General features: G+C 36.1%; 1 protein-coding gene across 2 annotated transcripts in view; it reads left to right on the top strand.

Annotated features, from left to right (window-relative positions):
• Nucleotides 1-25,169, top strand: part of ZBBX (zinc finger B-box domain containing) — a 129,129-nt gene that overhangs the window by 62,630 nt on the left and 41,330 nt on the right. For both annotated transcript variants that reach the window (XM_049628595.1, XM_049628596.1), the window contains 3 exons: nucleotides 7,799-7,957; nucleotides 13,512-13,686; nucleotides 17,892-18,012. In XM_049628595.1, the coding sequence (XP_049484552.1) occupies nucleotides 7,799-7,957; nucleotides 13,512-13,686; nucleotides 17,892-18,012 (455 nt within the window). The remainder of the gene's footprint in view (nucleotides 1-7,798; nucleotides 7,958-13,511; nucleotides 13,687-17,891; nucleotides 18,013-25,169) is intronic.

Raw genomic sequence — 25,169 nt, forward strand, 5'->3', positions numbered from 1 at the left:
TTTCTAACTATTTTGTGATTTCCCAAAGTTATTTGTTGCTAATTTCTAATTTTTTGTTGTTGTTGTTGTTGAGGTCAGAGAACATACTTTGTATGACTTCAGTTCTTATGAATTTATTAATACTGGTCTCTTCTAAAGAATGTCCCATTTGAACTTGAAAAGAATTAATATTCTGATATTGTGAAGTCAAGGGTTCTTTCAATGTCTCTTAGGTTAAGTTACTTCACGGTGGTATTCAAGTTTTTATATCCTTACTGATTTTCTGCCTAGCTATTTCATTAATTTCTGAGGAGGGGGTTTGAAGTTTCTAATTGGACTTTTTAACTGGCTTTGTCTCTTTTTAGTTGTATCTGCTATTCCTTTATGTATTTGGGGGCTCTGTTGTTACGTATATAACTGTTGTAGATATAATTGATCATAAATATAACTGTAGCTTCCTGTTTTGTTGACTTTTATTATTATAAAATATCCCTCTGTGCTATTGCATTTTTTGTTTTATTAATATAGACTCTCCAGCTCTCTTATGATTCTTAATTTCAAAGTATATATTTTCCATCTTTTTACTTCATTTATTTATTTTTAATTTTATTTTTTTAAATTTACATCCAAATTAGTTAGCATATAGTGCAACAATGATTTCAGGAGTAGATTCCATAATGCCCATTACCCATTTAGCCCATCCCCCTCCCACAACCCCCCCAGTAATCCTCTGTTTGTTCTCCATATTTTCCATCTTTTTAGTTTTAACCTATTTGTCTTTGAATCTAACTAAAGTCAGGCTCTTATCAATGGAATATAGTTGGGTCTTCTACTTTTTTCCTACCAAGTCTGACAATGTTGGTCTCTATTGGTGTGTTTAGTCCATTCACATTCAATATAATTATGATGTCATTAAATTTACATCTTCCATGTTGTTATTTGTTTTTTATATGCCTTTGTCTTTTTTGTTCCTTTTTCCCTTACTACTTTCTTTTGTGTTAAAGATATTTTTATTGTGCCATTGAAATTACTTTTTTGAGTGTGTGTGGGTGTGTGCATGTATGTGTGTCCATGTGTTTACTTATCTAGTGGCTGTTCTGGGTATCACACTATATGACACTACTTCATGTTAATACTAACTTTGGTAAAATATTGGAACCTGACTCTATTTGTAGCTCTATTTTCTCTCCATTTCTTTGTGTGGGTTATATATTATATATTAATGTTACAAGTCCACAATATAGTGTCAAAGTTACTGCTGCATGTTACTTTATGTATTTAAAAGAAGTTAAAAAGAGGAAAAAGGAAATATTTAAATACGTTTTATATTTACCCATATATTTGCGTTTCTGGAGATCCGTCTTCTGTTAGATTTAATACCTTTCAGCCTTAAAACCTTTATTTATTATTTCTTATAAGGCACATATGCTTGTAATGAATTATCTCTTACTTTGCCTATTTGGGAACGTCTTTATATTTACTTTCATTTTTAAAGGACAGCTTTCCTGAATATAGAATAACTTTTGGCAGTTTTTTCCTTTCAGCACTTTGTGTCATTCTACTGCTTTTTGCTCTCCCATTTTTTTCAGATGCAAAAATCAGTTTGTTATTCATATTTATGTGCTCATATATGTGATAAGTAATTTTTCTCATTCCTTTCAAGATTTTCTGTTTATCTTTGGCTTCCCATAATTTAGTTATGATGTGTCTTGGTGTGGATCTCTTTATATTTACCTTTCTTAGGGCTTGTTGAGTTTCTTGGATTTTTAAGGTAATAGTTTGTATCATATATGAGAAGTTTGTGACAATCATTTTTTCATATATATACATTTTTTTTCTCATTTCTCTCTCCCTGATACACTCACTAAATATATGTTGGATGATTGATGCTGCCCTGTAGGTCTGTAAGACCCCATAGGTCTTTAATCTTTTACTTTTTGCTTTTCAAATTAGATAGTTTATCTCTATCTTTCTTCAAGTACATTGAATTTTTCTTCTTCCTTTTCAAATCTTTTGTTTCTCTATTTAGGTCATAGTTAAAAATTTTTATTTGGTTCTTTTTTATGATTTCCATTTCTTGAGTAGCCCTAATATACAGCTTTCTCATTTTCAGAATCATCCCACTAAATGTTTGACTGGTCCATTTCCCACCCTAACTGGGACTAACGCCTCAGGCTGTCAGAGCTGTAGGTTCATTTATAACCAGATTTGCTGGCTCATTGATAATGCCACTGTAATTTTAAGATTCTGCCCTCTGCCAGGAATCAAGCATGTTTCCTGTTTAGCAAGGCCAGTCTGGCCCTGGTAACATTGACCAACTTGGGAAGGGAGATACAAGATAGGAGCGACCCCATGTAAAGAAGATCCTTGGTATTCTCCAGTAATGTCATAGTAGTTCTTCTTGAGAAAATACTTTTCAACTTGGTGTTTGCTTTTGGTTGATTTCAGAGCCCTGAAGCAGTTTTTTAAAAAAAATTATCCAGTTTAACATTTGTCTTATGGGGATAGACTTATTTACTGACCTCTTCACTATACCATAGTCATAAAGTCCCACTTCTGCCTACTGAATTGGATAGAGATTGTTTTCTGGATGTTTGAGCTATTTCTCTTACTTACAGAGAAGTGGTATATTGTGATCTAGATAAAATGGTAGCAATCATTTGAATGCATTACTTTGTGTCATCACTCTCCTAGGTGATTTTCATACAGGATGTATATTTTTCACAACAGTTCTGCAAGGTAAATATTGTCTTTGTTTTATAGGTACAGAACACTCAGGCTTAGAGAGGTAAATGATTCTCCCTTTTGTGCTATTATTAACAGTGCCATTGATTTTGCCTGTGTTGACATTGACTTAGAAAGCTTGAGTATATGGAAGGAATGTTCAAATAGAACTTTTAGGCACTTTTATCTCAGTAAGTCAGCAAAATTTGATTCAACCAACATTTCTCAAGTACTTAACCAGCGTCAAGCAATGTTCTAGTTGCAAAGTGTGAAGAATAGGGCCGCAGGGAGAAGAATCAAAAGAAGGCAATATAAAGCATGGTATATAAGGCAGGATAAGACATGGTCCCCTGTCTCAAGGAATTCACAATCACAAAAGGGAGGACAGATGTATTCAACCAATTGTAACACAACTGAGGGTAACTATTCTAACACAATGATTATTAAGCCTTAATGAGCATTCAAGTTGCATATTAAATGGCAGGTTCTGATTCAGTGATCCTGAGTGGTACCTGAGATTTTGTATTTTCAGCAAGTTTCCAGTTGATGGTGATGCTGCTGATTTATAGATTACACACTGAGGAACAAAGTTCTAGTACTGATGTGCGGAAGGAATTATAAGGGCACATAGAAAATATATAAATTCTGCTGCTGTTAGTTGAGGAAGAAAACTTGTTTCAAAGAGATTAAATAATTTGCCCTTCTGAACTATTTTTTATAATGCCATTAATATACATTGCAACTGGATGACATTTGATCTGGACCTAAAATGCTAAATAGAATTATAATAGGAAAGCTAGCTTTTCCAAGGAGAGAGGAAAATTTTGGCAAGACATAGAAGTAATATATTTATGTGTGTTTTTTAATAGGAAACACTTAAAAATTTTATCTTTCCCTTTCCTTCCTTCTTTCCTTCCTTGCTTCCTTCTTTCCTTCCTTCCTTCCTTCCTTCCACTAGCTGAAACAGAATATCCATTTAGGAGTAGTTTCCAAATATGAAGCTACGTATTAGGGTAATGCTTGCTGAAGTAGAAGAGCCCAATCTCAGTGGCTTAAAAGAGTAAAAGTTTAATTTTACTCACCTAGAGTTCAACACGGATGTTCCTACAACATCTCATTTTAAACATCCCCTCCCTCTGGTTTTGGGGACTTTAATATGTAGCACAACCGTCTTAGATGTGTTACTTCCAACATCACTGTAATCCGTTTACGAAGCTTGCTGAACAGTAAAAGGGGTACTTTCTTACTGCCTTGCCACTGGAAATGAAATTCATCACTACTTCTTGCATTCTGTTAAGCTATCACAGAGTTCCACCCAGAGTCAAAGGGAGAATCTATGTTTGTGGAGAGATGTATCTAGTAGTTAGTTGTAGATTCTTCTCTAGAGTATGTATGGGAGACTAATCTGGGTAAAGGAAGTTGAAAATCATTAACATATATATGATATATTTTTCTGATACTTAGGAAGTCATAAGTATTATAAAATGGTATGTTATAGCACTATGGTAAATTTCTAATGTTAATGATGTTGTTAAATTTTATGCCTCTTAAGAGATAGATGTTTTATAGGATAAAATTACCCAATAATTTTACTCTTCTAGAGTGAAAATTACTTTTCATTTTGTTGTTTGTAAGTTTTGTTTTTGCAAAGTTCACATGGCTCCCCACAAGTAAAGAAGAATCTGTTTTTGCCTTGAGTTTCCTAGTGCTTAGCAAAACATGAAAATAAGTAAGCAGAATAAGTTAGAAACAAAAACTATAAACAATCTAATACCTGCATAAGCAACTATGTATAGATTTATAGTGTTTTTTTAAGTTAAAAAATTTGTTTTTAAATGTTTTATTTATTTCTGAGAGAGAGAGAGAGAGAGAGAGAGAGAGAGAGAGAGAGAAAGAGAGATTCCAAAGCAGGCTCCATGCTTTGAGCTGTCAGTGCAGAGCCTGATGTGGGGCTTGACCTCGTAAACTGTGAGATCATGACCTGGGCCTAAGTCAGTTGGCCCAACCAGCTGAGCCACCCAGGCACCCCTGGAATTATAGTTTTTTTTAAAGGAAGGAAAAATGTTCATATCTATTGAGAACTATTAATATATTGTAAGTCTCAGGAATTCAAAAATAAAACACATTATCTGTGTTAGTGTAATTTAGAAGAGAGAAGGAGGCTGGAAGAAGACCTTGGTTCTAACTCAAGCTCCAATATTTTGTATCCATTTGGCTTTAACATAATCATTATGAGCTTGAATTTCCTTGTCTATGTAATAGGGATCATATCTGTTCCCTTTCTGTGCATATTTAAAGAATAAGAAAGATGACATATACCACTCTAATAACTGAGAAAATAATATTTATATTTATTCATTCATTCATTCATTCTTTAAATCTTTATTTTTGAGAGAGGGAGAGACAATGAGAGTGGGGGAGGAACAGAGAGAGAGGGAGACACAGAATCCAAAGGCGGCTCCAGGCTCTGAGCTGTCAGCACAGAGCCCAATGCTGGGGTCAGACTCACAAACCGTGAGATCATGATCTGAGCCGAAGTTGGATGCTTACTGACTGAGCCACCCAGGCCCCTCTGAGAAAAGTAATATTTAAATGTAAGTTACTCTAGGAAAGAAAATTCCCATTTGTTGGCATTTTATTTTTACCAAATTAGCAGAACTTTAAGATAATCAATTGTAGCACTTTATTTTATTAATTATCCATGATGTTAATCTTATTTTTTATCAGTAAATTTAAAAATGAAATATTTTTTTGTGTGTTCCATTTCAGAGTCCCTTAATATCCTACCTGAAAATGTTATAGCAATTAATCGAAACATTAATAGCAGGATTCGTTTTAGGACAGGAATAATCTTTGTTTTGTGTTAATATATTTGGATAATTCTGTGTTGATAATTTTTTATAAAATCAATACTATTGTTTTTACTACTTTTAAGAATGTGTAAAATGAAAACTAGACATTCTAATCATCTTTGAAATCAATAGATCTCTATTCTAGGGAATTTAAAATCAGACTTATAAGGGATTACACCTTTTTAAAAAAATTGTTAAAATACAGATATTTCTGTAAGGGTAAAGCATTACCATTTTTGAATTTCTTTTAAAAATAAGGATTATATAGATCTGTATAGGCTTCTTGATGATCATTGGGAAAATTTGGAGCAGATGCCACAGGTATTTATACATCTCTCTGTGTGTGTGTGTGTGTGTGTGTGTGTGTGTGTGTGTGTGTGTGTGTATCATAGATCACTTTGGTCATTTTCTTTTTTTAATGTTTACTTATTGAGAGAGAGAGAGAGAGAGAGAGAGAGAGAGAGAGAGAGAGAGAGACTGCATACATATACATGCAAGTGGTAGAGGGACAGATGGAGAGGGGAAGAGAGAATCTCAAGCAGGCTCTGCACTATCAGCACAGAGCCCAATGCGGGGCTTGATCTCATGGATAGTGAGATCATGACCTGAGCTGAAATCAAGAGTTTGACACGTAACTGACTGAGCAGGCTACTGCCCTCACAGTAGTCATTTTTCATATATAATTCATTAATTCAGTGTGAAATAACACTAATTAATTTTATCGTAAGTGATTTATTCCAGAATGAGATTGCAGTGAATTTTAACAGATCTAAAAAGGTCATAACTGGAAAGTTTCAGTGTAATCTTAGTTATTTAAATAGGTAACTAGATGAAAATTTAAAAATAGGAATATTTCCATGGAAAGGTACAAAATAATTATTTCTAATCCTTGCTGAAGTTATTCTCTGTCTTGAGGACATTTGCTAATGGAGTAAGACCTATTGCTTGGTTTTCTAATACCAGGTTTTCAGAGAGCCTCATCCTGGTGAAAAGTAATATTTTTACTGGCAGTTGTTTGGTTCAAGCTCAGATGGGATCCAGAATCCTGCAGACTCTTTGGGCAGACCAGGGTAGTTGCTGATAAGAGAACTCTCAGAGACTAGGGTCTTTCCAAGAGTTGTCTGTTCCTTTTCAGTTACTCTGAAAGCATGTGGAAAGGTTTCTTTTTAATCTTTTTCTCAATTATATATTTTATTCTGCAATTCTTCCTCTCCCTCCTCCCACCACCTCATTTTTACTGTATGTTATATGCCAGGCACTGTGATCACCATAGAAATATTTAAGGGAACCGCTTTTGCGGGCGAAGAGAGGACAGAGACTCCATACAAATATTTAAGAAGACGTTATTTTTTCCTTTTGTGAACTTATGTGGTATGATGTAATAGATAAATATCAAAAGGTGATGTAAAATCAGTATTGTGTGAGCTGGTAGAGATCTACTTTGGGTATGAAGAGGGTACAGAGGATGGGCACCTCACACAGCCAGAGGGAAGAAGGCAAGGCAAGGTTCCTGGACCTTGAGAATAACTTGGGATGAATCTAGAAGGAGAAGTAGGAGTCTGCCAGGTAAAGAAGATGGTAGAGGAGAGAAGGCCTCCTTGGTAAGGAAAACTCATGAGCAAAGATATGATATGAGGAACAACTTGGAGTTTACTAGGGAACCTGCAGATAGAGGCACTTCCTGATGTGCACTTTTGAATACCTAATACTTGCTAAAGATGTTTTATCAACAAGGGATGCTCATTACTGCTTATTCAGGCTCCTATTAGATTAGCTATATTTAGTTCTTTAGCTATGTTGTGCACAAAATAGCACACCTATCTATTTGGGGTTGGCCTAGGGGAAAGGCTATGAGTCATTAGAATTATACACACCTGGGGCCATTTCCCAGCTCACCATGCCACCCACTCACCATGTGACCAGTCCTAAATTATTTAAATCATCAGAGCTTTTATTCCTCTACCTTTAAAACAGAGGCAAAAATAGTTATGCTTCAGAGTTGATGTGAGGATTAAATGACATGTTTTTAAGATCCTCAGGGTAATAAGAGCACAAACTAGCCCCTCAATAGATGGCAGTTATCACTATTATATTGGATGATATCAATATTAATTTGTGTTTTGAAATATTAAATGTATTGAATTTTACTAATCCTAGAATAATAAAAATATGATTTAATGTATCTAAGTTACTTAGGCTGACGTATTAGTCTTTTAAGTCATATTTTGCTCCTTTTTTAACAGGCAAAATCTCAAATATTATCCAATGTATTGGATGTTGCCCATCGGTTTATCAAGGATATTAATCCAGATGAACAGAAAGGGGAGAATAATTCTGTAAAAGAGATTAGTAAAAGTCAGCATAAACCCAGATCTCTTCCTCTGCAGGGGAGCAATTCTGAGGTAAGCTAAGTAAAATATAGTAGACATTTTCATGTCATACATGATCATGGAGACTGTCAGTTATAGACGTAGCTAGAGCTATGGAGTTTTGCAGATTATTTTACCACATTGTTATTTAATGTTTGAATTTGTTTCTTTTTACAAATGAAAAATATCTTGACTGTAAAAATCCTTTTAAGGGGACTACTTTGATTCCACTGAATAGTGATTTTTTTTTATGAATGATTCTTTGACCATGTTGCTTTCTGGGCATTTCCACCATGTCAGGAAATGAATATTTGGGAGAAACACACACACACACAAAATGCAATATAACAATTTTATTGTAGTCAGGATTTCAGAGAGGCTAAAAATACAAAACATTGCCAAGTTTTAGATGACAGGCAATTTATACTTATTTACAATTGGATTCATGCCAATTTCTTAGTCATTATTCAGATTGGCTACTGATCCCATGATGTACTAGGTAAGTTTTCATCAGCTCAGTTCTGTATTTTATATTAGACTTGTATTGATTCTTTAGAGAAACAAGCTTCCTCAAACTTGAATCTCTGTAATTATCCTCACTCTTATAGATGCCACTCACCTTTGTTTCCACTGTAGTTCAGAAATAGTGAGAAACTTGGTGAAAGTCACCCATCTGTTACTTGGTGATAGAGTCAGGCTTGAACTTCAGTTTGTTGAGTTCCAAACCCATGCCTACAGAACATGAAAGAAAACATGCGTTATGCTAGTAGGACCTCTCTCCCAACAAAGAAACAGTGTTTGAACTGTCCAGGAAAGTAGGTGTTTTTACATCGATTTTACTTTCTAGTAGACCTGTCACAGGTGATTGTGAAGAATCACTGAACAAGTTTTAGCTTCATTATTATAACAGTAATGTGTTGAGGACTGACTATGTGCCAGGTACTGTTCTATATATTTTACATGTATTCTCTATTTCTCGCTCTCTCTTTTAATTTTTTAATGTTTATTTTTGAGAGAGAGAGAGTGTGTGTGAGCAGGGGAGGGAAAGAGAAAGAGGGAGACACAGAATCAGAAGCAGGCTCCAGGTTCTGAGCTGTCAGCACAGAGCCCAACTCAGAGTTCGAACCCATGAACTGTGAGATTGTGACCTGAGCCGAAGTGAGATGCTTAACTGACTGAGCCCCTCAGGTATTCTCTCTTTTTGTCCTTTCTTAATTTTTCTTTCTTTTTTTTTTTTAATCAGATGAGAAAATAGTGACAAAGATCAGTTTTTATAAATTGCCTAAGTTCCATTGATAGTGGAACTTAGATTTAAATTTAGGCTGTCTCCAAATTACTTGCTTTTAGCCACTACACAGAGGCTGTGGTTTTGAGGGTTTCTCCTTCATGCCTGCCATTTTATCTAATTTATCTTCTCAACAAAAATGGTGATAAATGAACAGCTAACAACCTTACACTAGTCATTGTGCTTAATATTTTAATTTATCCAATAATCACAATAATCATATAAGTTTTCCATTATTATTTCCCCATTTAATGGACGACAGAGGCAGAGAGGAACTAAGTATCTAGCCCTACTAGAAAGCTTACTCCTCTTGTCCCCATAGGTGATGTATATGCTATGAAGGTCTTCCACTTCTTGTCCTAACTTAAAAGCTGTCAATTCAATGATTTTATCCAGATGTGTACATTAGAATTAGCTGGAAAAACGTTAAAGAAACACACATGACCAAGGTCAGCCCCTTTTTGGGTGGGTCCAGAGGTGTGGTTTTAACAACTGCTCAGTAATCGTGATGTGAGTACTTCTGGTTGGACGTCACTACTCTCAAGCCTTGGGTGTGCAGCTGGACTCGGTGCACACACTGAAGAGATAATTCCTTTATGTGCTTGATGCCCTTCTGGGCCAAAGAACAGTGGTTCTCTAGCTATAACAAACATCAGAAGCACTGGGGGAGTTTGTTAAAATGTGGTCTTTCATCTAGAAAGTGGGGATAGTATAACATATCTTGCAGGGATATCATGTGGCTTAGAGGGATAATGAATACACAGCACTGGGTTCCATGTGCTCTTTCAAATTTCCTAGTCTCTTCAGAACTGGGCAGAGTCGTGTTGGGCTCTGAGTGCAAGTGGCATAGGGCAGTTCTGGGCTCAAACATTTATTTATTTTTATTTTTTACATTTATTTATTTATTTATTTATTTATTTATTTTTGAGAGACAGAGAGAGACAGAGCACAAGTGGGGGAGGGGCAGAGAGAGGGGGACACAGAGTCCGAAGCAGGCTCCAGGCTCCGAGCTGCCAGCACAGAGCCTGACGCGGGGCTCGAACTCACAAACCGGGAGCTCATGACCTGAGCCGAAGTTGGACACTCAACCTACGGAGCCACCCAGGTACCCTGGGCTCAAACATTTAAAAGCCAATGTCCAATCCTCTGACTTTTGTTATCCTGCCACTACTGTGAGGAACCCAAGTATTCCGAAGGCTTAGCTGTAAAATAAAAATGTCTTATGTCTCCAATTCATTGGTTGGAAAGGAGCTGCCCTGGAGACTTCCTGGAATCACTGCATATTTAAACCATTTTGTAGGAAGCACTGAGATTTCAGGGTTTCTTCATTAGTGCAGTACAAATACATACACTCACATACTGGTTACTGGATTCTCACTTCTAAAATTCAATATTTTCTTTTTTTACATTTTTTAATGTTTATTTTTGAGAGAGAGAGAGCGAGCGAGCAGGGGAGGGGTGGAGAGAGAGAGGGAGACACAGAATCGGAAGCAGGTTGCAGGCTCTGAGCTGTCAGCACAGAGCCTGACGTGGACTAGAACCCACGAACCGCGAGATCATGACCTGAGCCAAAGTCAGAAGCTTAACAAACGGAGCCACCCAGGTGTCCCTAAAATTCATTATCTTCACACTAAATTTACCTCGCCTCTGAAACCTATATAGATGTCACCATGGGTGACAGCATATCTTCTAGCTTTCCAGGTGAGCCAAGAGCTCTGATCTTCTGTAGTCCCTTTTCTTCTTCCTCTGCATGTCCAGTTGGTTACCATGTCTCATATAGTTTAGCATCTAAAAGCTGTCTTGAATATTTGGTTACTTCGAAGTATCCTCATTTCTATTCCAAATACTGAAATTAGCTTTTTCTTGAAGTGCAATAGGCTTATAACGTGGAAAATGGATTTCATTCTCTCCCTTTCTAGAAGTCAATAATGATTCCAATTTTGTTTTTATGTATTTCTTTACACAAATATTAATATGTTAGACACTGCTCTGAAAATATACTTTCTACACTTAACAATGTGATTTTTTTTATATAGGTACATTCTATAGCCTTCTCATTCCATATAGTGGTTACAAAACACCCCATTTATTAGATATTAAAATGACTTTAAAATCTAAAAATTTAAATTTTAAAATTTTAAATTAAAATATATAATTTCCACTGACCAACATTTATGCTATTTGGGTTTTTTGCCAGAGCAAACTATAGCATAAAGAATAATTTTGAAAAATACTGTTTTGCACATGTGTGTGCGTGTTTGTGTGTGTATCCATATGATAAAATCCTGAAATTCCTAGTTGAAGAGGGTCATACATTTGTAATGTTGATAGATATTACCAATTAGCTGTAACATTTTAACTGGTTCCCTTGCATCCAAACTCACTAATCCTTAATTTCTCTTTCTGCCACACTACTGTGTAGGACTCTTCTGTGGCTTTGTGTTTTCATTATGTGTAAGTCTAATTTCCTCTGTCTGGCAGCAGGATCCTTTACGATCTGCCCCAGAGTACATTTTACACTTTATATTTACTCATATCTTAATTTTTACTATTGCAGTGAAAACTGCTAACAATTCCATGCCACTGTGCTGTTTGACTCCATGTTTTAGCATATATACCATTTCCTGTCTCTGGAATACTATCCCTGCCACCTTTTGCCTGTAAAAATCGTGTTTATCTGAATTAAATACCCATTTCTAGCACCTGTTTCTATTGTGGACTTTTTAACCTGTGTTTCTGTGGCCAGGAGCTGGCACAGTGTCTTCAGACTCCCAGATGCTTTTTGTTAATATTTAAAATTTTGGACACATATTTAATACTCTTTTCTCAATTATACTCTAGCAGTCTTCCCGTTTATTTTGCAATTAAGGGGTGAACATAGAGGATTCTACTTTTGTATCTAGAAGATACACAATGGAGATTTAGTAGTTTGCTCAGTGTAGGTAAATCCACGTTGCTAATTCAGCATCGGTGTGGACTTTATTTTGCTTTATTTTCTTAATTTGGCTGTTTTCTCTGATTGACTGGATAACTGCCAAATGCTGCCTTTATTTTCTTCTGTGTGTTCACAGAGGATCTCTATTTTGTACGGAATTCACCCTTTCCTCATCATTATGCTAAGAAGCATGCAATGTTTCATATACATTAATTAATTTGTTCGTTCATTCAACTGACTTTTAATGAGCATCTATTTCGTGCCAGGCACTGTTCTTGGCACTGAAGAAAAAGACAAAGGGCTGGATCTCATTACATTCTAATGGGAAGAGACAGACAATAAATAAACATACAGAGTAAATTCACACAGAGATGCTGTTGGGAGAAAAATATAGCAAATAAGGGAATTGAAACTGGGGGACACCAAGGGGGTATATTTGTAGGGTCATCACCTATTCTCTGAGTAGGTGACAGCTGAACAGAGACCAGCTGAAATGAGTGCAATGGCTATGTGAAAATATGAAGTATCATTCCAAGTGTTAGATATGGCTAGGGCAGGCCCCTCAAGCAGAGTGTGCTTCATGGGCTCCAGGAGCTGCAGGAATGTAAATTTGGCTACAGCCCAGTGGAATGAAGTAGGAATTGAAGGAAGTGAAGTAAAAACAAACAAACAAACAAACAAACAAACAAGGGTTATGAGGTCCCTATGGTCTTGTAGGTCCTAGTAGGAGGCTTCATAAGAGTTTCATAGAGTCATTGGAAGGTTTTGAACATAGGAGTGACATGATCAGATTCACATATTAAAAAAAAAAACTGCTCTAGGGGCGCCTGGGTGGCTCTGCTCAGGTCATGATCTCACAACTTGAAGGCTCGTGGGCTCGAGCCCTGCGTCTGGCTCTGTGCTGACAGATCAGAGCCTGGAGCCTGCTTCCGATTCTGTGTCTCCCTCTCTTTCTCTGCTCCCCCCCTGCTCACGCTCTGTCTCTCTCTCTGTCTCTCTCTCAAAAATAAATAAGCATTAAAAAAATCTCTCTCTCCTGTGAAGGGGTTGCAGAGAGCAGATTGGAGGAGTAGAGGAGTGAGATTCATGGCTATGCCGCCTTCCAGGGAGAACACTGGTAAATGACATGATGATAAATCCTCAGTTGAAAGCTCTAGTTTTTAACAATTTTTGAAGAGACCATTTATAATTGCTGATACAGTTTTAAAGAAATCAGTAAAGCATATAAATAAGTACAAATTAAAAACATTCCATTTTAAGTTTAAAAGTAATCTATGATTCAAAATGCCTGATAATTAACGCTGCCTGTATTTTAAGATACAGAAAATTTAGTAAAACACACTTAGATGGACTTTTAATTGGTTTAGGTAGACGTTCCAACCACAAAAAGAGCAGAATGTTCAAATCCAAGAGATAGGCTCCTGTGTGAAGGGTCATTTGATGAAGAGGCTTCTTCCCAGTCCTTTCAGGAAGCTTTAAATCAATGGAGAACTGGACACCATGATGACAACGAGAGTCAGAACTTACGTGCGGCAAAAGCAGGTACAGCTATTTTTATAAAATGAATGTTCTAAAATAAAGCTGAGTTTGTTTTATTTATCTCCATTCTCTGTGAGTATAACTGCAGTGTTCAAAAACTATTAGAACTGGGATAACAGTTCGATATAACTCCTTAAAGGAGTATTCACGGTACAACCAGCGGTTAGTGGTTTAATATTTATGGAACCCTGACCTGAGCACTGGGGAGATTTGCATTTGTTTCCTGTGTAAATTCAGACTGTCAGATGAGTGGAGAATTGAATGCTTTCAGCTCCCCAACTCCTGGAAGAAAGTTTTGTCAGGACAACCGTTCCTTTATTGAGCTGTAATTATACATAAAACAAGAGGATCTGTGAGATAAAGAAGTAAATAACTTTTTTTATATGTGTCTTGAAAAAATATATTTCAAGAATTCCTATAAACTTAAGATTTATCTTATTTCTTTTCTGTTTGAGGGGATATTTCTTGTTTTTATTTTTCCTTGATGATTTTTGCACCCACATTCTAGATATCGAAAATTGGATGACTGAGGTGCATACTGTCTCTGCTTTACATTTCCTGATGTCTCTTGAGGAACATCATACTTTTAAGAGTATTTGGTTTATTAATTTTATTACTCAGAATCTTATAGAGACTTCTAATAGCTTTTCACTGAAAATAAAATGTTAGGTAATAAATTTCAATCAGCTTTCCTCTTCATTGACAGTATCCAATTTTATTATTTTTATTTCATTTTTTTTTCAGGGCAGGAATTCTCCTGATTATTCATTCTTTATGTCAAGGTATCACATACCACCTTCCAATTAGAATTGGAGTTTTTGCTGAGTAATGTTCTCCTTGAAATATTTTTCCCCACACTTGTTCATGCTACATCAATTTTGTTAATATTTCCAAGATTTTATTTATATACTCTCTTTGTAGCATGTACCTTAATATAACTTTCATTGCCTATGTTATTTTATGTGCTTCTTATATGAACTTTCATATTTTGATGTATTTTTAACTTTTCTACTCTGAAAGGGACTAAGTCTTCTATAAACGTACCTTTCTGATTGTCTACTTTGAAAGACATAGAGCTTAAAATAATAAAAGGACTGATCTGATAAATCAGATAAGGTCAAAGAAGAAAAAAAATTTCATAGTGGATATAACTACATTATAAGAATAATATAATGATTATTTTAAATGATTTGGTTAGAACAAAAAGTTAACCAAGAAGAAAGTGAAAATAACCCAATCCAACCATCTAGAGATAATCAATGTTAACATGTTGTTACATATTTTTCAATAGACGCAGTGGCACAAACACACACAAGTATAAATGGGGTGACACTATATATGTTACTTGTAACTTTTTTGCTTAGATTCTGTCACGGATGACTTTACATATAAATGCAATTATACATCAATTATAATTGTAACTGTTGTATAATATTCTGTATGCCATTATGTATTTAATCAGAATTTTTTTTGATGGATATTTTGTTTCTGATTCTCACTATTGTAAAATAAGTTATGATCACCATATCGGCTATTCATTTACTTGTACAGTTACCTTAAAATAAATTTATAAATGCAGAAATGTTGTGTCAGTGGTTGCTCAGGAGAAATCATTAAGATGAGGACTTTTGTTGATAGAAGTGATTTTTTTTTTGCCCCAGAGTATTATATATGACTATGTGTTTATTATATGTATATGCTTATAAATGCTTTTCTTTTTCCAAGACATTAAATGGATACAGAAAAATAAATATTTACAAAATTTGTATAGCTTATGGAGAAAAACAAAGCAGTAAGCACCATTCTTTCTCTTCTTTTCTCCTAAGAGATTGTTACTGATCTGGATTGAGTATTTCTTCTTCTTCTTTTTTTTTTAATTTCCTCATGGTTTACTGCATATGTGTATCTCTAAACAATATATTGTTAAATTTGGATGTAGCAAGCAGAAAGCTAGTATATGTATTCTTTTGCACCTTGTTTATTTCACTCACTATTATTTACTGAGATTTATCCTTGAAGATGTGCATAGTTGTATTTTATTCATTTTTACTATTTGATAGTTTTCTTTTATATGCAAATACCACTATTTGTTTAAATGTTGATGGTTTGGGGAGTTGATTCCCATTTTTCCATTACAAACAATGCCGTTATGGATATTTTTGTACAGGTCTCCTGCTATGCATGTGCACACATTTCTAGGATGTCTGGTCCTGGGATTGAAATAGGTGGGTCATGGGATGTATATGTCTTCGACTATACTAGATAAAACTGAATTATTTACCAAAGGTTTTATATTGGCTTATACTTCCCTGCAGTATTTAAGAGGTTTGGTTGCCTCCTGTTATCATCAACACTTTGTCAGATTTTTAAATTTTTGTTGGTCCGTTAGAGATAAAATGGTATATTTACTCTGTGTAACTCAATACAAGTGTTATTGAGAATCTATTTATATGCTTCTTGGCCATTTAGCTTAGTAACACGTTTTGAATTCCCAAGTTTTCTAGTTATTTCTGTTATTGATTACTAACTTGAATTCATTTTATGTGAACTCCCAAGGCTCATTTCCTTCAGTGTGTGGAAGGCATGTTCTTACAGTGGCCTAGAAGGTTCAATGTAATCTGAAGTCCATTATCTCTGTGATCTCACTTCCTGTTACTCCCATCCTGGCTTACTCTGTTTCAGCTCCACTGGCTGCCTGGCTGTTCCTCAAACACCTCATCAAACACATCAAAACATATGTTCACCTTAAGAGTTTGGCACTGTCTATTGAGAAAAACACCCAACATCCCGCTAATATGAACAAAGGGGAATCTCACACAAATTCTCACAAAAGGTAGCTAGAGAACCATGAAACGAGGGAGCAAACCAAAACCTAAGTTACGTATGTGGCACTTTTCAAGGGAGATGAGTTTCATAGATCCATGTGTTCTAGATTTGTTTGCTATAGGCAATTCTAAACAATGGCTATCCTGTTAAATGCATTAAACAGATAATATTCTCCATACATATCATTAATCTATTTGCCGGGTGCCCCGTTCTTAACATCTTAACAAGCAAACTAACCCTGGTCACCCACCATCTTTATTTCCTGGGAATGTACCGTTGATAATGGGAGAAGGGTGAATCCCAGGCCAGATGCTATACCTTCTTCCTACTCATCACCTGACAGATCTAGGGGATCATCTCTCAAGCACAGTGGCTCTTCTCTATGACTAAACAAATAAACAAAAAAGCGAGTCCTCATTTTTAGTTTCAGCTATCCTGTCAAGAAATACTTTGTTTTGCCCTGGAAAGGGGGACCTGTAGTGGAGGGATCTCCTTTTGTTCATGTCCTTAACTTCTTTTCTTTCAGTTTAGTGCATTCTGATGGTGTTTCTCAGAATTTCCTCCGATTGCTTTCTTCAACACAGCTCTACTTTGTGGGGAGAATAGGGACAGTGTGACTTACATTCTTTTGGTTTATTTCTCTTGCTGGTATTAGGCTATTTCTGGAAGCTATTCACTAAAGGCTATGGTATGAGGTTGGGACTGTTCTCTAGTTTCAGTCTTCAAAAATAATTTTTCCCATCCTTACTACTTCTCTTTCTTCTCCTCCAACAGGATGGTCAGTTTGGAGAGATGGGTAGTATCTAAGAGGGTGGAAAGACTGGTAATCCTGGATTTATACTGCTTTATTTCCCAAAAAGCTCCATCAGTTTTAAATATCTCTGAATAATGGTTTTAATTTAGTAGTACTTCAGAAACATCTTAAGCATCTGGAAGTGAATTGCCATGGAGATATAAATTCATGAGGACAGTTGTCTCCTCCAGGTGCCATTCTGAGTTATTTATTTTCCATTTCCCATAATGTGTAAATATTATTGTCAGTGGCTATGATACATACCTTTATGTGTGTGTGCATTTATAGAATATATAATGAATCTGCTTGTATTTATCTTTATCATTTAAAATAATTAGTTGCTTTTAAAAATGTTATGAATCATAAGATTCTTTCATTTCAAGGGATTATTGAAGAAAAGTGTCTATACAGTCCTTTAATAAATTGCTAACATTTAATACTTGTGCATTTATTAAGCCTAGAACTATTGATTACATAGATAAATATCAAAGCATATTTGCTTTAAAATTGGTGACTGGTATATCTTGAGAGACATGGTAATTTATAGACAAGTTTACATTAATTTTGCACATTATACTTATTTTTATAGACTCATTGGGAGAATGTGAAGTACAAACTAATCTGAAAATTTGGAGAGAACCACTCAATATTGAATTTAAAGAAGACAGTCTTTCGTATATGGAAAAATTATGGCTTAAAAAACACAGAAGGTATTTTCTGAAATTTTGCATTATTAATAAGAAATATAAAAGCTGTTTATGTTCCTGGCTTGTGTGACATGCTTTTTTGTAGCAGTTTTATATGTGTGCTTCACATTTGCATAAATAAATTTAAAGCAATATTAAATCCCTATGAAGCTTCTACTGTTCTAATAAGGATTTAAATTTTATTTATGTATGTGATGTATCATTCATTTAGAGTTTGCTATAAAAAATACAAATGTGTATGTGAGAAAAAGACACAAATATGGTATAGAATTTAAGAATAATAGCAAAAATAATGCAATAAATGAAAGATTACTTTGAAAAGGTATTGCTCTCATTTTTTACATTAGCATAGACTTGTGAGGCTCTATTTTTCAGAATCTACTTTTAATTATACCTTTAATATTATAGTGTTATTAACAGTATTCAATTATTTTACTCAAAGAGTATATCATTACCTGTGACATTTCATAAATTGTTTAAAAGTCAAGCTATTAAATATTGGACTAAAATTATTACTAATTATATGTTAGAGTCATTCATAGTTGTTTTATGGTCGTATAAGATCTGTATTGGGAGGTACCTTTAAAGGCTCACTTTGCCCTATAGTAGTACTGTTCACACTTCATTGTGCCGATGAATCACCTGCCGACTGTGGCAAGATACAGATTCTTCTTCTGTAGGTCTGGGTGGGGCCTGGCACTCTGCATTTCTGAATTTCTAACAGCTCTCAGCTGATATTTGTGTAGGTAATTCTGCATTTTGAGGAGCAAGGTGTTGGAGGACCAGTCTAGAATGTACCTGAGGAGGGGTCATTAAGCCCTTGCTTCACCTTCATTCATACAAAACTATCTCCTGGAATGGCCCATTCCATTTTTGGAACATTCTGCCTGTTGTAGTATCTCCTAGTGAGCTGTAATTTGTTTCTGACTGGTTTCTAAACGTGGTCTCAATTCTACCAATTAAGCCAATACAGAGCAACTTGAATTCCTCCTCTCCGTGGCATTCCTTCAGATTTTTGAAATCAGCCCTCATGTCTTCCTTGAAGTTTCTGTTTGACAGGTTAATATATGCCCCCCATGCCCCTTTAACTGTTTTTCATGTGGCAATTTTTTAAAAAATTTATTTCGAAATAGGGCATACAGAAGAGTTGTAAAACAGTATGAAGATTTCCCACATATCATTCATTCAGCTTCCCATAATGGCAACATCTTACATATCCATAGTGCACGTATCAAATCCAATAAATTAACGTTGGTACAATATTATTAGCTAAACTACGGACTTCATTTGGATTTCACCAGTTTTTCTACTGTTGTCCTTATTCTACTTCAGGATCCAATCCAGGATCTCACATTGCCTTTTTTGTCATAGCTCCTTATCCATTATAGTTCCTCAGTCTTTTCTTGTCTTTCAAGACCCTGACATTTTTAAAGAGTACTTGCCAGATTTTTTATAGAATATACTCAACTTGGGTCTATCTGATGCCTTTTCATAATTAGATTGAGGTTATGCATTTTGAGGAAGAATAACACAGAGAGGATGTGCCCTTCTCAGTGTGGTATCACGGGATCATGCTGTCAGTGCATCTTATTACCAGGATGTTAACCCTGAGCCCATGGTTAACGTGGTGCTCACTGAATTGCTCCGCTGCACACTCCTTCTTTTCCTTTTTTAATTAAGGTCTTGGGCTGTTATACAGAATACCATAGACCAGGTAGCTTATAAACACAAACACTCATTTTTCAGTGTTTAAGGCTGGAAATTCCAAGATAAAGGTGCCAGCAGATGCAGTATCTGGAGAGAGACAGCTCCCTGGTTCATAGATGGCCATCTTCTCACTGTGTCCTCACATGGCAGAAGGGACAAGGGGTCTCTTTCAGATCTCTTTTACAAGGGTGCTAATCCCATTCATAAGGGCTCTGTCCGTATGACCTGATCACCTCCCAAAGGCCCACCTCCTGATACCATCACTTTGGAGTTAGGGTTACAACACTTGAAACATTCAGAACAGAGCTTTCTGCCCTGGCCCCAACAAGGTTCATGAACTTCTCATATGCAAAATATGTTCATTCCATTCTAAGAGCCCCAGATTTTCACTTATTGTAGCATCATCTCAAGTCTAAAGTTCATAGTCTCATCTAAATATCATCTAAGTCAGATATGAGTGAGTTTCAATGTATTATTCATTCTGAGGCAAATTGTTCTCTAACTATGAAATTATGAAATCAAACACGTTATTTGCTTCTAAAGTACAATGGTGGGACAGGCATAGGATAGATATTTCCATTCCAAATGAGAGAAATAGGAAAGAAGAAAGGAGTAGCAGATTCTAAGCAAGTCTAAAACCCAATAAAGCAAATTCTATTTAACCTTAAGTCTTGAGAATTAGCCTCTCCATTGATGCTCTGCACTCCAGGGCCCACTGAGATAGAGGTCCCACCTTCCAGGCACACTAGAGCAGGGGTCCTGCCTTTCACACACACTGAGGCAGTGCCCCCACAGCTTTACTAGGCAAGGCTGGGACCCCAAGGCTCTGGGTGGCTTTGCCCCCATGGCTTTGGGTGGCCCCATTTCTATGATGGTTCTGTGTGGGGTCACATGCTTGTGACTTTCTTGGGTGGGAATCATGTGGCTTGGCTAGCTTGGTGTTACAGGGGCATCCTTGCCCCTAGAGGTTCACTGGGCATTGCTCTAATGGGGTCTCCCTGCTGTGTGGCCTGCAGCTTTCTCTGCCTGGGATGGGAGGTATAGCCTCGATGATTTTTGAATTGCCTTTGGAGGTCATTTTTCCATTGTCTCTGACAGTGGAAAATGTGGCTTCTATTTAGATGGCTAATCTTCCTATCAGATGACCATTTGGCCATACACTTCCTGTTCTCTCCTGAATAGGCCCTCTCATTCTTTTCAATGTGTAAATTCTGATAATATTCCAAATATTTAAGTTTTGTTTCTCTTTTGACTAATAATTCTGTCTTTAAGTCATTTCACCCTTGCGTTTTACTATGAGCAGTCAAGAGAATCCAAGCCTTTCCTTCAATACTTTGCTTAGAAATTGCCTTAGCCACATAACTAATTTCATCCCTCTTAAGTTCTATCTTACATAAAACACTAGGACACAAACACAATTCAGCCAAGTTCTTTGCAACTTTATTAATTAAAATTGCCTTTCCTCCACTGTCCAATAACATGTTCCTTATTTCCATTTGAAACCTCAGCTGAATGGTGTTTACCATCCTATTTCTACTGATACTCTGTTCAGGATTACTTAGATATTCTGTAAGAAGACTGAGGCTTTTCCTCAGTTCTCCTCTTTTTTGAGTCCTCACTGGAATTGCCTTTAAAGTTTCTTTCACAGCTATATAAGGTTTTTTTAGTATGAACTTTAAACCCTTTTCAGCTTCTACCCATCATCAGTCAGTCAGTTCCAAAGCTGCTTCCACATTTTTAGCAGCACCCCACTTCTGGTACCAGCTTCTTTCTTAGTCCATTTGGGATGTTGCAATGGAATAACATAAACTGGATGCCTTGTAAACAACAAATGTATTTCTTAGAATTCTGGAGGTCGGAAGTCCAAGGTCAAGACACTGGCTGACTCAGAGCCTAGTGATAACCTGCTTCCTGGAGGCATCTATTTGGCTGTGTCCTCACATGGCTCTTTCGGAACTCTTCTATAAGGGCATCAGTCCCACATGTGGGCTGTGCCTTCATGACCTAATTACCTCCCACAGACCCCACCCTTAATGCCATCACATTATGTATTGGGATTTTCACACATGAATTTTGAGAGGGGGCACAAACATTCATATCAGAGTGATTAATAAATGTTTTAGGGGAGATGCCTTGAGATGATACAAAATCTTCTTTTTACCTAAACTCTCCTCTACTAATTTTAGTATTTACCTGTGGAATTTTCCAGCAGCAGAATAACTAGTGATTTTCTATTTCCTTCATTTCTTCTATATTTATTAATTAGAATTCTTCAAGGAAGAATATCCCTACTTCCCCTTTCATTTGTTTATTCAGTTGTTTATTTGTGTGGACTCATGGATATGCATTTTTTAATTAATATTGAACACTATTGTTATTTATTTTGTGACTCAAATAGTTCCTGCCTTGACCCCTGAGAGCTGTTTCAGGTTGACTCCCCTCTTCTTTCAATGCATCCTCATCCTTTTTTGTTTGTTGATTTGTTTGCTTTTAATATACCTTCATTTTCTGGCACCCAACATGCATTTCTGTGCCCTAGCCCAGAAATAACTTCTCCAAGTAATCTTGATTCCTTTTTTTTTTGAAAATGGTATTAAGAAACCAAGATCTAGATTATAGAGGTGCTCATGGCTACACAGGTACCACAGAGCCTAGGTCATCTCAGAGAACATGTAGGAAATATATGTATGTGTACTTACCACTATACTCATATAGCCAAATTTATTTCTGTATCTATATACCTGGGTATCCATTGAGGTAAACATGAAGTACACTCCTACTTGACCCCAAACCAGCATCACATCCTTTCTTTGCTTATTTGTGGTTACTTTCACCTACAATGAGAATCCTGGCTCTCATTATCTATGATATATTTACTCATTTATCAGTCCGTGTGTGTGTGTGTGTGTGTGTATGTGTGTGTGTGTGTACAGTTGTTCCAGAATTTCAAACTAATATTACTGTGAGAAACAAATTTACCAACTAGAGTGCATTATTTGTATGTAGTGTTTTTTATCTTTAGCCTACAGTATCTAGTCAAAAACTTTTTCTCCAAAGTTTCTGAGGCCATGGTGCTCATTTCTTTCCTACCTCCATTAGAGTAGCTCTGCCATTCCCTGGGTTATGTCCACATCCTGAGTACTTTTAAAAAATTGAATAGCATAAACTTGTGTACAGTTCTATGGATTTTTACAAATGCCTGGAGTCAAATATTCATCATAGCACCAAACAGCACAGTTCCATCAGCTCCAAATTCCCTCTTGCTTCCCCTTTATAGTCAACACTTCTTCTCCAACACAAGGCAACCATTGATCCATTTCCGTCCTTATACGTTTGCCTTTTTCTGAATGTCATGTAAGTGAGATCATACAATAATGTAGCCTTGTGTGTCCTTTATTTAGCAAAATACATGTAAGAGCCATCCATGCTCTTCGGTGAATCAAAATCCATTCCTTTTTATTGTGGGCCAGAATTTCATCATCCTGATGTACAGTTTATCCATTAATCTGTTGAAGAACATCCTGCTGATTTCTAGCTTTTGACAATTACGACTAAATCTGTTAGAAACATTTGCAAATGGGTTTTTGTTTGAATATCAGTTTTTAATTCCTTGGGTAAATACCTGGGGCCGGGCTGGCTAGATTGCTATGTGTATATTTATCTTTATAAACATACCGCCAGACGCTGTCTGCAAAGTGACTGCACAGCTTCCACACCTTCCTGCAATGTATGAGTTCTAGTTGCCCTCCATCTTTGCCAGTGCCTGGTATCTTTGGGGCTTTTTGTTTGTTTGTTTGTTTGGTGCTGGTCATTTTTCGAGGTGTATGGTTGTATCCCGTTGTGGCCTATGGTTCATTCATATACTGTTCTAGTCTAGTTATTCCTATGGAACTGCTGTCCAAGCTGTCTACAGCTCTTATAAAGTGTCATGCCCATACCAGTCTTTTAGGTCTGAAGCTCATTAGTGTGTACCTGTCAGTTAGTCTGCGTTCAGTAAATACTTGTTTACATTTTCAGGAAAATCTGGTGAGGGAGTCTTACTCTAAGAGACCTTTCATCCTTTTATTTACATGGCAGGATCTTTCAAGCAAGCACTGGTGCCAAGGTCCCAATATCCAGCATACAGACCTATTTCATTGAGTAACTAGTTGTTTGTTCATGGGCAGATCATTTAAACTCTCTTGGTCTATGTTTTCTCATCTGCAAAATACTGAATTTAGAATAAACAGTCAATAGTTCCAGTACTCTGTTGTCTAGATTCTATAAGCCTTTGGTTCAGGGCTTTGCTTATGAAATTAAATAAATTTTTACTTCACGAAGAAGGAGTATCTGAATAATAGTAAACTTACGTGCATCTATGATTGAACTTTTTGTATATTATATCCGTGTCAAACTGGAAACAGGTTCCTGGTGGCCACGTGCCAGTTTGTTTTGACCTTTACTCTTTATATTTTCCATTACTTAATTAAATTATAGATGTAAGATGGTACGCTCATGAAATTTGTCAAGACACAAAGCTGAGTAATATATAAATATTTTGGAGTGTGCTGATATATACATTATATATATTGGGAAAATTCACATAGCCATAGATTGTCAGATTATCAAATTTTACTGCCTTTGCAAATTGTGAGAGAGGCCATACAGAGTAATGGTTAAGAACATTGACTTGGGGAGGCGGACTCCTTGGGTTCAAATCCTCTTCTGTATTTACTACCTAAATGATTGTACAAGTTGGTTTACTTCTTCGTGCCTCAGTTTTGTCATACGTAAAATTAAGATAATATGCATGCCTAATTAATATAGCTGTTAATCTTTCATACCCCAGGTTAGTTAAAACAGAGCCTTGTACATTTTAAGCTTTGTGTTGATGCTACCTGTTAATATCATTAAGAAGGTCCTGACTTTCACACGGGGACTCCATGAACTGGCGTGGTCTGGAAGGGCTGTAGCTATTTATATTCTTGACTAAAAGGTGCCACCTTACCAGGAATTGGGGAATAGCCTATGAAACCAATGCATAATCCTGACCTCTGAGAATTCCTGTGTTTTGTTGCCTTCTATATGAGATGGGCCATATCAAACTTCCTTAACTGGGTGATAGATGCCATAGCCGGAGTACACTACACTGATATTGGGAAAGCATATTTTATCACCCTGCTGGCTTGGTTAAAGTTCAGGAAAATGTCTTTAGTTTGCCTTGGGACCTATCAACATAATACCTAAGCGGTGATGCACAACACACATTCATAAATTAACTTTTTGAATAGTGTGGTATGTCAGGGCCTCCATGTGGCTTGTAGGAACACTTAACTTTTGTCTTAACTTTGATTTTCATCCTAAATGAAAAGCAGTAGGACATGCAATTGAAAACTCTTGTATGATGTTAATTTGATTTACGAAATTATTTTAATAGATGAAGACTCTGTTACACAATCATACTTTTCTGCCAT

The sequence above is a fragment of the Panthera uncia genome, chromosome C2, assembly GCF_023721935.1.
Source record: "Panthera uncia isolate 11264 chromosome C2, Puncia_PCG_1.0, whole genome shotgun sequence".
Lineage (NCBI taxonomy): Eukaryota > Metazoa > Chordata > Mammalia > Carnivora > Felidae > Panthera > Panthera uncia.